Source organism: Pinus tabuliformis, chromosome 7, assembly GCF_031772625.1.
Source record: "Pinus tabuliformis cultivar Carrire ecotype Pingquan chromosome 7, CPIR1, whole genome shotgun sequence".
Taxonomy (NCBI): Eukaryota; Viridiplantae; Streptophyta; class Pinopsida; order Pinales; family Pinaceae; genus Pinus; species Pinus tabuliformis.
This window is the reverse complement of record NC_142293.1, coordinates 1811230296-1811246957: the sequence shown is the minus strand read 5'-3', so window position 1 is coordinate 1811246957 and position 16662 is coordinate 1811230296. Positions and strand designations below refer to the sequence as shown.

The following is a 16662-nucleotide window of genomic DNA, read 5'->3' as shown; positions in this document are numbered from 1 at the left end:
AACAAGAGCAAAGATCTCATCATATACAATACCCTTTACCTGTGAAAAGCCACGGGCCACAAATCTAGCCTTATGCTTATCCACACTACCATATGTAGCTTGCTTTACCTTGTAAAGCCAAAGGGAGCTCACCACAGAATTATCCTCTAGTCGCGGGACCACATCCCAAACACTATTACGAACTATGGAGTCATACTCCTCCACCATGTCATCAACCCAAACTAGCTACTGCATTGCTTCCTCAAAGGAAGATGACTCTCTCACAACACATTCGCCCATAAGAGCCATGTATCCAGTGTACATAACATTGTTTAAGGTGAGTGGATCCCCATGCTCCCTCTAAAAAGTAATCGTGCCGAATCCAATAACATTATACTTCCCGTCATCACCCATCTCGATATGCATCTAGAGATCTTTCTCCTTCAGGTCACTGAATAACTCTTTGTCGCTAGTCATGTGGAATGAAGCTCCACTGTCTAAGTACCATACACTTCCCATCATTGATGACACCATGCATGCAATGATGGAAAAGTCCAATTTGAATTGAGAGGCCAAAGCCTCACCCGCCGCTCCTCGTGAGGATTTCTTCTTGGACTTCTTGAGTGGACAATTTGTAGAAAAATGGCCCAACTCATGACAATGAAACCACTTAACTTTCATCATGTATTTCTTCTTACATCCATGATAAGAATCTGATTTGGAATGGGAATCTTTCCCTTTCCCCTTCTTCACCTTAATCGCCAAGGCACAATTCTCTTCATCATAAGTCTTTGATGAAGAGCCATCCCTGATGTTCCTCTTGATCTCCTCCTGCATAAAATCCGACCATAGTCATTCCCAATCTGGCAGCTTCTCCCGACCATTGACAGAGTCCTGATAACTATGCCAACTCTTTGGGAGTCCCAGAAGAGAAAGACTCACCATATCATCCTCGACAACTGTGATTCCAACACTTCCAAGTTCATCACAACATTGAGTGAACTTGGTCAAGTATTTTGGAATAGTCTCGCCTTTCTCCATTTTGATTTTTTGAAGTTTTTCCTTCAGTGCCAATTTCCTTTGGTCATTGTTGTTTTGATACAAGTCCGTCAATGCTTTCCACATAGCATACAGAGTTTCCTTTCCATGGAAACTCGAGACAATGTGGTCTCGAACTCCCTCAAGGATTATCCACCTTGCCTTCGCCATACACTTCTTCCATTCAGCCAGATTTTGTGCATCCGATGATGTTGGCTTAGGAATGTCTTGATCAATGAATTCCTTCAAGCCATTGTCCTCCAACACAACCTCCATTTTGTCCCTCTAGGCTATATAATTTGAGTTGCCTTTCAAGGCATATTTGAGCTGCAAATCGTAAAATGCCATCTAAAGTATGTATTGAAAATTTGAATTTCACCTGTAACCCAAAACTAAAAACTTTGAAATCTCCTCTAGTATATTGAATGCAGCTTTGATACCATATAGAATTTCATGTAGATTCACAAGCTCATGCAATTTACTAAAGCACAGGACAAGAATCTACTTCTACTTTCAACCAGTGGAAGCCAATAGATCGATGAAAACAATATGAACAAGAAGAAGATAAATCAATGGCACATAACACAATAAGTTTTCCTAGGGAAAGCCATAACCAAAACCCTGCCTATTTGTATTGCATTAAATTAGAAATATGAGTGAAGATACAAATCTTGTTCTCACAAGAACAATTCCACACAAGTATGCTCAGCGCTCTACCTCACAAGCCCATTATTAGCCAACACTTAGCCAATTTCCACTGCATTCCAAACCCCTATGTCCTTGTGCAATTCCTAGGATGAATAGCCTATATTGCATGCATGATATTTACAACTTAGTAAATCATACAACTGATAGTACATTGTCCTTGCACTCTAGTCTCAACTGGATCTTTCTATGAACTGACATGCATGAGTTTCTCATGAGGGAATCTTCATTTAACTGGAATAACACTTGTGGATGCACCAGTGCACCAACTGACTATTAGTCCTCTATTAGTTCCACAAACAATTAGAACTAATTTAACTGACCATAACTCAGTAAACTGACTTAATCTAATTACAACTCAATTTAAACTCATCTTGGACCCCTAAAATTTAGGGAGAAAATATACATGACTATAGAAAGACTTCCAACTCGAAATTCCTAAGCTAATTAATTCAATTAAACTTAATTAACTATTTACAAGTTGCTATGAGAATAGAATTTGATTTTAATTCTCAGTTTAATTCAAGGACAAATTAAACTGGAATTTCTTGTTGTCATTTCTCAACAAGGAATCCAAAGGTTAAACCACCTCCACCTTCATCAAACTGCGATCACACCAAAACCGGTGCTCCGAGCACAACCGAACAAAACTTGGAATGTTATCTAGAATCCATCACTATCCTTGAGGAATTTTTTGTCTGCTTGTCTCTCAGGCTTTACTGCAATCCAAACTCAGATCACTAGGCCCTAAACTGAGACTGCTCCCTCAGGCTTTACCGTGTATCCTGCCAAAAGCAGTCAAGGGATTCCTAGGCTTTTGGGAATGAACCTTGAGACAACCTCCGCCCTAGATTCCGAAATCCATCCGGAAAACCAAAGCTCAAAAACTGAGATAAACATCCCGACATACCATGGCATTTGGAAAAAGGCAAGGCTACGCTGAAAACCACTGTCATAACCCGGAAAAACCATGCCACCGACAACAAGAGAACCATACACCAACATGCAACGCCATGCATTTCCAAACCAGCTAGGAAATCACACATGCAAAAGGTTACCTACAAGTATTCCTGTTGAAGTTGCTTGAGTCCTACTTTCCTTTCCTTGATCCTTGCTTACTTTTCCTTTCTTTTCCTTGCTTTCCCTTTCCTTTTCTCCAAAACTAGAGTGCTCCAAGAAAACTCTAAGTGACCAAGAGTGAGAGAGAGTGAATAATGAGAGAGCTTCCAAGCTAAGACTGACAAAAGCCATGAACTAGTCCTCATAAGCCTTTTTATGAATGAGGCCTCTAATTTCTTCATTTTCCATTATTTTCCTTCATTTTCCTCCTCACATGCAATCTGTGACCTTTCACCTTACTTTTCTCCTAGTTCTTTTTATTTTCATAAATAAATGTGCCAAAATGACTTTTTGCTTTTTAATGCCTTTGCCAATTTTCCTTAGCCAAAACACACATCCAGTATTGCCCACTAGAATATATTTTCCCAACATTCAGCTTGGAATAAGTGTCCCTTAACCGTGGTCTTATTTTGGCTTTATTAACTTTTATTACATGAACTTTTCGCCAGGGCTGTTACATATCCAAGAAAATAGTCAATTTTAGAAACGATAAGGAGGGGGAGTGGGGGTGTGCTTGGTGTGAAAAGTGTGGAATGATTTCCATAAAATAAACTTTTGAGATTAGAGGCAACGGAAGGGGCAAGCTATTCCAAAAGAGACTTCACATTTTGTGGATTAGCAAGAATGCCATCTTGTGTAATGAGAAAGCTTGCATAGCAAACAAAATTTTGGTTATAAGAATATTTTTATCCTTTTATGCGTGACTAATGAATTCATAAAAAATCAAAAATAGTGTGGAAATGCTAGAGTTGTTCCTCCCATGTTTTGTCAAAAGGTCAAAATGTCATCAATATGTATGATACATATGATGAAACAACCATCCTATTTTAGAATGACTTTGTTTATATATTCTTCCCATCTCTCGCAAATCACAAATTATCTTTTCGTTCTCTTGCAAAGGTATTACTTTTTCCTTATAAGAGGGTATACACAAGGTTAATTTATCCTTTGTTGTTTTCACCAAGGATCTAGTGCCTCCACCTGAAAAAACTTTTCCTCTACCATCTTTTTTTCTAGTTCCTCATCCTATTTTATCAATACAGTGTCTTTAGTCAATTTCTTGCCTTGTTCCTCATCCTCTGTTTGCACAACAGTGTCTTTGGTCAGTTTGATCTTTGGTTCCTGATCCTCTATTTACACAGTAGTGTCTTTTGTCAATTTCATCTTTGGTTTCTAATCCTCTATTTGTACAATAGTGTCTTTGGTCAGTTTGATCTCTGGTCCTTGATCCTTTGTTTGCACAACAATGTATGATGGGTCTTCTTTTTTCCAAGGGGTATATTTTCTTGGACTCTTGGACCCTGGGAGAAGGTATATCCATGACACCTATGGTTAGGGAGTCTACAACTTGGGCTAAACAATTTAATCTTTCGAAATTTTTCTTTTTGTCTGAGCTCATCTATCAGGGTTTTATCTATGTTTTGAAATTGTCTGTTTTTCACCTACAGAACCCTATTCTTCCTTAACAATGAAATATACAAAGGAAGATATGAAGGGGAACTTACTATTTTAATGCACTTCTTTTTCAATTATGGTGTGGTTGCTCGGTCCTCCTCCTCATCCCCCTATAAAAGTGAAATTGTGGCAAGGGCCTCTCCTTCGTACATTGAGGCTACTTATTGTATGTACTCATGGAGTGGGATTTATGTTTCTAGAGGTTCTTGTGTATCAACAAGGGAAACCTCCTCAACTAGTTCTTTTATGTCAGCAAGGAGGGTGAATCCTTGTTCCATGAATCCTTGCTATATTCATCCTTGTTCCATGACTCCTTGTCCCATCAATACATCCTACAGATGTTCTTGTGTAACTTCAAGGGAAACCTCATCTGTTGTTTCTTCCCTTAACAACAGGGAGGGTTTCAAGAAGCGCAGCCCTGGTTTTAGGGCCAACAGAGCCGATTTCCCAATGGGCAAGTTGAGGCCACCTAACCATATGGATATGGATGTAGAACCTGCCTGTTTTTGTTGAAAATGAATGAAAAGGATCTGCCAAGCTTACAAAAAAAAATGTTGACATATTATTTAAAAGACTAAAAATAGTGTACATTCACCTTAACCTAAGTATGTTATCCATTGAAAGGGAAAAATTTATGCATTTAAGATTTTTAAATCCCTCATCTTACTTAATATATGCAAGGTTAAAATGGATATATGCTAATATATATTGAGTTTGACGTATCTCAATTAAACATTAGATTAAGATCACCGATTTGAGTTTTGGTTTGTCATTGAATTCTCCACAAGTTTATGCATTTAACATTTTCAAATCCCTCATGGTATTTAATGTATGCAACGTTAAAATGGATCTATGCTAATATATGTTGAAATTGACATATCCCAATTGAACACGAGATGAAAACCACTAATTCAAGTTTTGGTTTGTCATTGAATTCTCCACAAGCTTTGGAATTTTATATTTCTGGTGGCATTTCATTCATGTTTGTTGCACTTTATTTTCTTTAACTAAAGAAGCTTTAAACCATATGTAAGTGCAAAGACTTTACTTTAAATGCTCTTTATATATTTTATTAAATAACAATTATTAACTCTTAAGTAAGATTGTGAATAGTGATCAATGAAGACAATCAAGTTATTTAAAATGATTGGAATTGATCTTGTAAGGGTCGAATTTTCTCATTCTCTTATATCATTATAGATAGTATTTTATATGAAGTAGCAAACTCATTTTGGAGGGGTTGTATGAGCACTTATGCAATAAGTATTGACTTCTTTGTTGTCACTTTATCTATTATCTTAAGAAGATTGTCTTAAATTCAATGATACTAATTTTGCCTATTATTACCATAAATGAATAAAATAAAAAATGATAAAACTTGGCTAAACACAAAACATTATCCCTAACATATTATAAGACATTATCTTCTTTGCTTATTAAAAATACCCTCTCAAAATTAATCCTACTAATTCAACCAATAATCATCATAATTTAATACATATTATAAAAAAAATACTAAAATTATACCAAACATAGAAAATTATTCTTAACAAATAAATACCTACTAAAAATTCAATCTATCCTTTAAACAATTCCCAACTATCATAACATCAACAGGAAATCTCCTACACTCTTAACATTAAGACACAAAAAATGCAATCAAATAAATCATTTTCAAGAAAATCCAATCAAATAAATCATTTTAAACAATTCCCAACTATCATAACATCAACAGGGAATCTCCTACACTCTTAACATTAAGACACAAAAAAATGCAATCAAATAAATCATTTTCAAGAAAATCCAATCAAATAAATCATTTTCAAAGAAATTACAATGGGATGTTTTCACCATTAATAATAATAATAATAAATATGTATAATTTTTTGAAATATCATATATTTAGTTTTAAAAAAAATTATAATTTTATTAATGCTTATTTTAAAAATTGATAAATTTATTTTATAAAATACAACATTGAAGTATGTTTTGGGAAAAATCCATATCAGCGATCCTCACCTTGCAGGTTGGATGAATAGAATAGTGTTCCTGTGGAGGAGGATGGAAGGATGTTCCATACAACACATTTACAGAGTACAGAACAAGAAAGCAGACATTTTATCAAAGGAAGGCCTTTTATCGGATTCAGGTATCTGGAACATGAAGGTAATTTCTGATGAGGAAATTTTCTCTATCAAAGAATTTTCTCTCCCTGATTCATAATCCCAAATCTTGCGGGTTCCAGGTATGCTTTGTCAATTTTTTTTCCCTTTTTGATTTCCCTCTGACTTATGTATGGTCGAATATATTTTGGAATTTCTGAACAGCGCTGTTACTCCACAGAGGATCCTAGTTCTCCAAATTTTGTATCCACAAAATTTCTTTTTGTGAACTCTATTACAGCTAAAATGGCTGTCTATCTGGATGAACATCAAAAACTTTTTGTTTGGGATTAGTTTCTCCCTCCTCCTTTCAGACTTTTCTGCTACGGATTGTCCATGCGTCCGTTTTCTGCTCATATGAAGTTTATAGACTGGCAATGTATTATCTGCTCATTATATACCTTATATAATATAATTATGTTTTTAGTTACTCAAAAAACAAAGACGTTTATTACTTTATTAAAAAAAAATTGCAGCCTTGATTAGTAAATAAATTTATTAAGAAAACGTGCACCTTTGATTAGTTGGATTAGTTCGGTAGGCACGTTCACCACTTTTTAAAAAGTATTTCATGTGATATGAATGCCAAATGCCAGGTCATTAACAATATCAAACAACTGTTTGACCAGACACCACGTCATCAACAATATCCGTCAAAATTTAATTTTGATAAATTCTAATTTTTTTTTAGGAACGTTAAAATTCGCCGACCATAAACGTCGATTTCCATTATCCACCTGTCAAATCTTCCATCACATACCTTATCAACAGAGCAGTCAAAGAGCTTTCACAAGATGCCTGCAGACAGAAGTCCAAGATGGGTTCTACATCTTTTCTGAACTCAAAGTCTTACCTTGAATTCAATGGATTTTAATGACTTACATGAGAAATTTTATAAAAATCATCCCAACCCAATTATTTTTAAATTTTCACGCATTATAAGTTTGACCCAAAAACATCCAAAATCAAAACAATTAAATACACTGACGCTTCAGAAAATCTTCAAAGAAGATGCCCCACTCCACTGAATTTTTTTATCCCAAAGCAAAACACGCAACCTGCTAGTCAAATGAAAGACGGAATTCGATTTACATATAGAAGAAAGGAATGTCTGTAATCCTGTGAATCCACATTTCGGCGCTGTGTGTAAATTTCCAGCCATCGAACTATAGCAGAGGTATCATGGCGTCTGCCGTTATAGCCAGTAGCAGGAAATCTCCCAATGTGCTGGCCATTCCATTCCCTGAACAGAACCAACTGATTCCATTTCTCGAATTTTCCTATCGACTGGCGTTCCATGGAATCTCTGTCACGATTCTCACAACGCGTTCTCATTCCCCTCCCCTGCAACATTTCTTACAGCGAGCAAAAACAGAGTCCCTGGACATTCGGCCTCTCTACATCCCCCTCCCATCGGATCAAAAGGAACTGCAAGAAGATATTCCCCGGAAATCCGTCCCTCTTCTCGTCTACTCGTTTCGATTATTAGCAGAGCCAATCGAGCAGTGGATCCAACAGCAGAAGCCACGCCCTGTGTGCATCATTAGCGACTTCTACCTCGGCTGGACTCAGAAAATCTCTGCCAAACTCGCGATCCCCAGAGCCGTTTTCCACACATCCAGTGCATTCGGGGCCTGCGTAGACAATTCCCTGTGGACGCACATGCCACATCTAGAGGTCAAGACCGACGACGAGTATTTTATAATGCCCGACCTTCCTCTGCAAATCGCGTTTCGCCGGACCCAAATTTCTCGAACGGCCCGAACGTTCCAGAGATTCGATCCCGTGTCGGAGTTCATGCGAGAGAACAGGCTGCTGAACCTCCAGAGCTGGGGGAACCTCGTTAACACCTTCTACGACCTAGAGCTTGGTCATATCGATCACCTGCATACGACCACGGACAAGCCTGTTTGGCCCATCGGCCCCATTCTGCCGCCTTGGGATTTTAACAATTCCAAAGATAAATCGGATCCTTGCTTTCACTGGTTGGATTCTCAGAAGCCCGAGTCCGTTCTCTACGTTTGCTTGGGCAATCACTCGGCTTTGTCCGAAAAACAAATGATGGAACTTGCCTGCGGATTGGAGGCCATGGATAAGCCCTTTATATGGGCTAATTACAGCACTACTGCAATCCCCAAAAGATTTGCAGAACAAGTAGACCAGACTGGAAGTGGGTTCATAATCCGAGGCAGAGCACCCCAACATCTCATTCTCTCGCACCAGTCCGTTGGGGGATTCCTTACTCACTGTGAGTGGAATTCCGCGTTACAGAGCATCGCTATGGGGGTTCCAATGATCACATGGCCCATCTCTGGAGCTGAATTCTGCAATTCGATGTTAGTAACAGAGTTGCTTAAGATCGGCGTCCAGCTCTGTGAAGGCGAGAATGGCGTTCCGAACAGAGAAGATTTACAGAGGGCCGTGGCACAGATAATGCCGGAGGATTGTGCAGGAGAAGAGAGGAGCAAGGCTAAGGAGATTGGCGAATTGGCAAGAAGTGCTATGGATGAACGCGGAGGATCTTCCCATCAGAGCTTGAAAGCGTTTGCAGATGAGATCCACGAACTTAATCTGACCAGTGAACAACAAAACCCTAGCTTGTCCGATGAAGGTTGGAAGTAGCCTCTCCTTTTGGGTTCGGGTTCATCCTGACCGTGTGTGTTTCTGTAAAGTATTGTGGAATTTCAGAATGTGTCCTCACGGATTGCCTTTATGGTTTGTTTACCCGTGGCCACTCAGAGAGAGTTTTGTGTGAATTAATACGTTGCTGCAGATTATAGTGGATTGTACGCTGAACTGTCATTTATACTTGTGATTGTGTGTGGAGTGTTTGAGATCTCAGTTCTGCTCGGATGAGATTTACCAGGAGATTAGGATTTTGGTGTCTTAGAAATAGCAGAGCAGAAAAAAGCTCCTAAATTATGGATTTACATGGGCTGTAGTTCTATATGTATATAGCGTATATATCTATGATTGTGCATATTCTTATGTATTTATGAATTTGAATCTGGGCAATAAAAGGATCACTACGGTTTTACTTTTGTTTCACTTTTCATTTTATCACTTAGGGTTTTTCCTTCCATCATAGCAGGTAGGGAGGTTCAGAGGTGGGTTTTTCTTCCTAGTAACAGGTTTAGAGGTAGTTGTTAGATTATCAAGAATTTTTTTCCGTGTTGAGATTTTGATTTACAACAGAAACGAAGAACTGTAATTTTTTCTATGTTTTATTTAGAGTTGATATATGTATTTTTAAAATAAAATTAAAATATTCATTAAATAAAAACAATAATATTAGTCACAATAAAAGAATAAAACATCAATAATTTTGTTCTTATATTAGTATGAAGGTTTAGAGCTTAGCATAGAGTTGATAAAACATCAATGGTTTTGTTCTTGATATGAGTATGAAAGTTTAAAGTTTAACATAGAGTTGATATGTTGTACTTCAAATAATATATATATGCTAGATAAATAAATAAAATATTTTGATTTTCATATTAAGTAACATAATTTTAAATAAAAGGTCCATAGGTGCAATTCAATTGGCTTGTCATGAAGTACTATGTAAATTTTGAGATTCAACATTCAAATCCCCAAGAGGTATTATAACATAATTCTATATAAGGAGCTAAAGTAATTGAATTTTAAAAAAAATATCATCTTATATTAGTTATGAATAAAATATTCATAATTATATATTAATTAAATAAAGATATTAAATTCATAAATATTAATAATTAAATAAATAAAATTGTCCATTAATTATGAAATGGCACATATGTCAAAATAAATGCTCTTTAGTCCTTGTGGTCAGTCAACACCTATAAAGCACCTATAAAGGAAAACCACCCAAGGCCTTGTAAATCATTATCTAAGTATTTAGAATAATAATATATATATTGTATACATATAAATGTGTTTGCAATTGAAAATTACTAGTGAAACAAAGGTTTCTTGTACCAGTGGTATCAGAGCCATTTCGACTTCTGGACAAATCTTGTTGCATTTTTGTCAACTGTTCCGTTGCATTTTCCCTCTTGTTGTTCATTGTGTGTATCATACATACCGGTACCGTCACACTATCGTTGTATCCTCTAACCACATCATCCAAACGTTTGTCTCAACAATCCACTGCATAACCTAACGTCTACATCCCACCGTCCTGTCTGCATTTCGGTGTTGGGTCCTTTCCTGTCTTCAGGCTCAATCAAGTCTTGTCCACTGTCTTGTCACATTTGGTGTTGCCCGCATTCCTCCTATCGTCTAGTCTTCAATCGTTGTCCCCGACCACATTGTTTCCCACCAGCGCTTAGTCAACAAATTCCCAACATCCACACCGATGGTCATTGTGTTGTCTGTCATCATTAACCATTCATCGTTTTCGTTTGTAGGACCGACATTGTCAAGCCCACGAGTCGCAGATGCAATGTGCGATGAGTTGGGTGAGCACTCCCGGTTATGTGCAACGAGCAGGGTGAGGTACGAGTCGGTGGGTGCGTGTTACAATTGGAAACTAGGGCCAAACTCCATGTGGGTCACCTTATTCATGGCTGATAATATTTTTCCTAGATTCCTCTCATCGAGAGGTGTAGGATTGATCTAAATATCATCTGATTCCGATAATTATTTATGGAGATATGAATTTATTTAGATTATGGACAAATTGTCAAGTCGGCCTGCAACTTATGTAGGCTCAGAAGCCCAACAGTCATGTCTATTCAACCTCTACGTCTTAGTATAAATAGAAGATGACTTGAAGTCATTTGACACACACACATACTCTTCATGTGATCTCGTCCTCTCCACGTCTTTGGGTTTTGGTGAAGGAGAAACACTAAGAGTATACGCTAGCCGAAGTGAAGATGATGCCCTAGCTGTAGGAAAGATGATGCCCTAGCTGCAATAAAGATATGCCCTAGCCGCAAGCTTATGAAGAGATCTACACGCAGAAAAGAGGAGACTTATATGCAACATAAATAAGCCCCTATACGTTGTCTCAAGAGGCTCAATCCGCAAATGAGAGGAGGGCTAATATAGGCCATAAATGAAGGCCTCAATCCACTGTCTATTGACCCTATACATAGCAAGAAAGAAACTCTTTATCCGTAGTCAGAAATAAGATCTATACACAGTCTTAGAGGATATGATTTAGTTGTTGTTCTAGCAAGGAGACTTAGCCATAGCTTAGCCACAGTCATGAAGCCTAGACATAGTTGAAGGAAGCCCTTGCAACTGACTTATAAGGAGGAGCTATTCGCTATCCAAGGGAGCTTCCTATGCAGCCCTAATCCGCAGTCAAAGAAGATCCTTTAAACACTGTTAAAGGAGACCTTATTCCGCTGTCTTGAAAGGCTCCTATCCACAGCCCTAAGAGCCCTATTTTGTTGTCTAAGAGGATTCACCTAATTCGTTGTCTATAAATATATCAAGTCATAGCAAGGAGGCCCAAAGAGGCCCTAATCTCAGACGTGAAGATGACCTCAAACATTGTCACATCTAGCCATAGCTAAAACTATCTCACTACTGGTCAAAAGCATGGATGAGATAAGTTTAGGAGCAACTGTCATCAGATTAGAAGTCAGAGGGCTAAGATGCTACCTTGGGTCTAGTTTGGGTCTGATCTGCAACTATAGCCTAGCTGCTTTGCTAGGTTGCAAGCGATAGCAAGCAGTTAAGGCTAATATGTAGCAAAGTGGATGATGCATTAAGAGCATCATAAGTATTGCAACAGCATGACATGAAGTAGTATAGCCACAAGGTATTGCAGCATGATGATAACGATATATTGCAGTAGGCCTTCAGTGTATGAATGGATGTATCATAGTGACAGGTGCAACTAATGATGAAATGCAGCATAGCAGGCATTGAGTGCAGATCAGCAATGAGTACTACATTAGATGCAGATCCGTGATAAGAGCAGCTCAATGAGTGGAGTAGCAAAGTGACAAGAGCATCTACAAGAAGTGCAGCATGGTGCAGCACAGCGAGGTGAAGCATGTAGACAAGATGCAACACTATAGGTGAAGGAGTCACGTTGGAGAATCAGTTGAAGCAATATCTCTTCAACTGATCTCATGTAGATATAAAAGTCAAAGTGTTGACTTCTGTTGTAAATGTACTATCTCTCTCTCTTTCTCTGCTAAACTATTGAAGAACATAAAAGAAGAATTGATCAAGGGTTTCCCCACATTAGGGTTTGTCCCTGGCTAGCGCCACATCTTGTGTCCTCTTGTCTTGGCTTCTCTTCTGCGATTTATGTTTATGTTCTATCTGCAGTTTACTTTAATGTTGATGTGATTGCTAATTTGGAAAAGATATTGAGCTAACTGTGAAAATTGAAATAAATTGCTCTAAACATAGAACATACTTAAATTTAACAGTGCGATGAGTCGTCGAGTGGGTGCGTTGGTTGCGACATTTCGTTGTGATGATGGGACAAATTAGAGGAAAACGACGAGCTGGGGCAATCAATTAAAGGCGCACGGGGCACAAGCGTGACGAGCCAACGGAGGTGTCGAAAAACTGAGAATTAAGAATTTGGCTAAGTATAGGCAAACTTCGCGAAGGTCACCTTATACCGTGCAAGTTTGGTATGTGGACCCGACGGGGCAACGATGTGGGCGAGCCGACATGTTTATGTGGGTGAGTTGGCCGAATGGGCAGGTCAGCCTAGGCGAGCCGACCCATGATTTATCCATGGCAGTGGGTATATATTGGTGACCGAGTGGATGGAGAAGAAAAAGTTCAAGCATTGGAGCCTTGGAGATCAACACAAGCGAGCTCAAGTGGTGGGCAAACAAAGTGTTGGTGCATAAAAGAAGTGGTAAGGTGCAGGCGGCCACCTGACTGAAGCACCAAGCTGGGGTAAACGTAAAAGCAGAGTTCGGCGAACAAGCGGGTGAGTCGAAGGTTCGGAAAGCGACGCGGGCGGGCGTGTTGCAAGACGGGCGAACCGGTGGTAGGTTGAACGAGCGGTCGAACATCTCGGCGGACGGGTAAATGGGTTTGCAAGTTATGTAGTTCTACGGTTGGGTGGAATGGTTCAACGATCAGGCAAAATAGTTTTGTGGTGCGGCAGAACGAAGTTACAACATGGGTGTAATAGGTTGGAGGGCAAGCTGCGGTAGAGTGGGTGAGCACACAAGGTGCGGGTGAATTGTGGTAAGGCAGGGCGAGGGCATATGGAGTTCGGGTGGAACGCTGAACGGTCGACGAGTTAGTTGGACGACGGGGCGAGTTGCGGGTGGAGTGCTGGGTGGGTGACACGCCACAGTCAGGTCCGAACGAACTAGCGAGCTCGAGTGAAACGACACAACGAAGGCTAAACGGTTGGCACGACGAACTGTGCGGAGGGTGACTTGGGTGTGGGCACCTCTTCCCAATGAGTTGAGCGACCCGACCCGATGAAGGGCGGGCACTCCTGAACAGAGTTCGGGAAGGTTGCACGATTGCGGGCGAACTGTGTATCTAGACTGTTATTGTGAGTATGAAGCTGGGGTTCCTCTCCAAAGATTTATTTTATATTTTTTGGATTATTATCATTATTATTGTGGGCAGACTCATCTTCAGGGAGTTTCCCCTCCCGTTAATTATCTATTGTGCATATGTGTAAAATAATGATGATGATGAAAGATGTTTAACTGAATGTTTCCACTATGTTATGAATGTTTATACTTACAAAGTGAAAAATAAACTAAGTATGGATTGTTAGGCGTAGTCCACACTTGAAAGTATTGGTGAAAAGAAATCGGGTGGTGGTGTCGCACCCCCCTTCGTGCGGTTGAAAGACTACCTCCAAGTTAGGGGCATGACATGTAGTATCAGAGCTACTGAATACTTGACGAGAAGTGATACACGTGCACTTCGTGACAGGTGCTATCAGAGGTCCCTATTCTGCGGGCTTTGATGATTCAGATTTACAGGTGAAGTGGTACAGCTGCACGTTGTGACAATTGGTATCCGGGTTGATTTAGTTGAAGTTTTTGGGTTTTGAAGGCTAATGACTGTTGAAGGTGAAGCAAGTATTGAAAACTTGTCGAACAGATGAAGATGGTTGAAAGGGCACTTCAAAAGTTAAAAGACATGGGTGATTATTGAAAAGACGAAACGCAAAGATGCTATGAAGATTTTGTCCGAGTGGGAACCTTTGATACATATAGGAAGCAAGATAGCAGATTTGTAGGAAGACTTGAATAGTCTTCATGTGGAGACTGATGAACTCAAGAAGCTTGATGAGGAGATTTGGCAAGGTGATCTTAGACTCCAAAAACTCATAAATGAAAGAGTTTGACTAAGGGAGAAAAGCACCGTGGCGCAAGCTAAAGTCAAGGAGCTTGAGGACGATATAAAGAAGGACTTTCTTGGTATAAAGGTCATTGTCATAGAGCAAGATGAGCTCAATTACATTGACAAACTTGGGGACTGTCACCGAAACATACAACCAAATGTTCTGAGGATTAGTTAACTTTGTATGGAAGGAGTAAATGCGTGCTTAATTGGCACACTTAAGCAGGGAGCGATGGAGGACAAGCCTGAAGGAACTCAAGCTGAACCAGGATCAAATTGCTTAGATGAGCCAAGCAAGGAGTTGTAGTACCTTAAGAAGGAAGTCAGGTCGAAGCACAAATCAATAAAATCTTCTAAGGCTGAATTGTTGAAGAAGGTTTATGGAGTAAGACACAAGATCAAACCAAAAGAGGACGGAGATGCCTTGAAGTTGAGTTTTGTGCAGGTAACTGTACATGGCATAAGGTTTACAGATTTGGTGGACACGGGAGCTACTCATAGTTTCCTTAGTAAGAAAGCAACAAAGTCTTTTGGGAAGAAAGCTTAAGTGGGAAGAGAGTGGAGTGCTTTCAAAGTAGTAAACTCTACCATGAAAGTTGTGATTGGTGTAATGGGGAATACTCAGGTGAGAGTGGGCTCTTGGTTTGGAAAGTTGGACTTGAGGATCGTGGACTTTGATGATCATTCTATGGTGTTGGGGAAAGACTTTTTGAAAGTTGCACAAGCCATACCAATGGTGGACTGGGACATTCTCTTGATTACAGCTGAAGGGAGAACTTTGTTGGTTCCGATGAATAGGAGGAGTTGCTTGGGGTCTAGACCAAGAATGGCTTCTATGAATTTGTATCCAAAGGATCCAAATGTAAAGAATGATAATGTGGAACAAAGAGGACTTGGATGTATGACTTAAACAACAAAGGAAGGGAAGTTAGTAAAATTCGTTGCAAGAGCTAGAAGAAGAAATGAAGGTGGAAAATCAATTTCACACATCCTGGGGCACTTGGCGGGAGCATATTCTACGGAGGGTCTTCACAATGGAGTTGCAGATGGAGGGAGTTCGAATGCTTCTTCAATGGAAGTGGTTAGGGAAGTTTACACAGGTATAGATCCGGTTGGCATAATCGAGGTTTGCATATTTTCCATGGGCATATATGACTTTCAGTTGACGAAAGACAAGCTTGATAAGCTTGGTTGTACACATGAGGAGGTTGAGGTTGTGCACAAGTACTTGAGGACGCAGCATCAATCGGATACATGGGTGGATGAGAGTTAGGGAGGGAACTTCCTGGCCCTCCTTTCTCGATAGAAAACCTTGGAGATGGGTTGGTGCAGTGGCCTTGACATTTAGGAGGGTTGCACCACCTTGACAAGGGGCCTTGGGGATAAGGCTTCTTTATTTGACAGGTTGATGATGCTTGGATGTATGCGACTGCATAGCAGCACATTGGCATTAGCATCATGGACAACATGTTGCAGATGAGATGGGCATACCATGGACCTGAGCATGGCTTATTTTTGGATGGATTCTTGATCGAGTTGAGATTGTGACAGGATGCTAAGAAACAACCAACGGTGGCATGGGGGAGGTACATTCTCATGGGTTGAGCATTACAGTTGGATTAGATACCCAACTAGTTTGATGACATGGGGGCATGAAATGCACCGAGTTTGTGTCAGATAGATGTCTTGGTTTCGAATAAGATGTTATATTGGATAGAGTATTATGCAGAGATTCACATGATGAGCAATACATGATGGAGACAGTTGTACTATATATGTTGCAGGGACATTTGCAATATATGCACTGACAAAAGTCATGGATTGAGGAGACTCCCTGTTTATGAGGACATGGACCAATGGTTTATGTGACATTGGAACAAAGACAGGCAATATGAACATCCTTAGGTGTTGGAGCTGG

General features: G+C 39.5%; 1 protein-coding gene across 1 annotated transcript; it reads left to right on the top strand.

The window, feature by feature from the left end:
• The first annotated feature begins 7640 nt into the window (after positions 1-7640).
• On the top strand, positions 7641-9080 carry LOC149255618 (UDP-glycosyltransferase 89B2-like). The gene has a single exon (XM_089455086.1). It carries the CDS (start codon positions 7641-7643, stop codon positions 9078-9080), a length of 1440 nt encoding a protein of 479 aa, XP_089311212.1.
• Positions 9081-16662: the final 7582 nt, after the last annotated feature.

What these genes read in the sequence shown, in the direction of transcription:
- LOC149255618 (XM_089455086.1), top strand. Translation starts at nt 7,641, where the DNA reads ATGGCGTCTGCCGTTATAGCCAGTAGCAGGAAATCTCCCAATGTGCTG.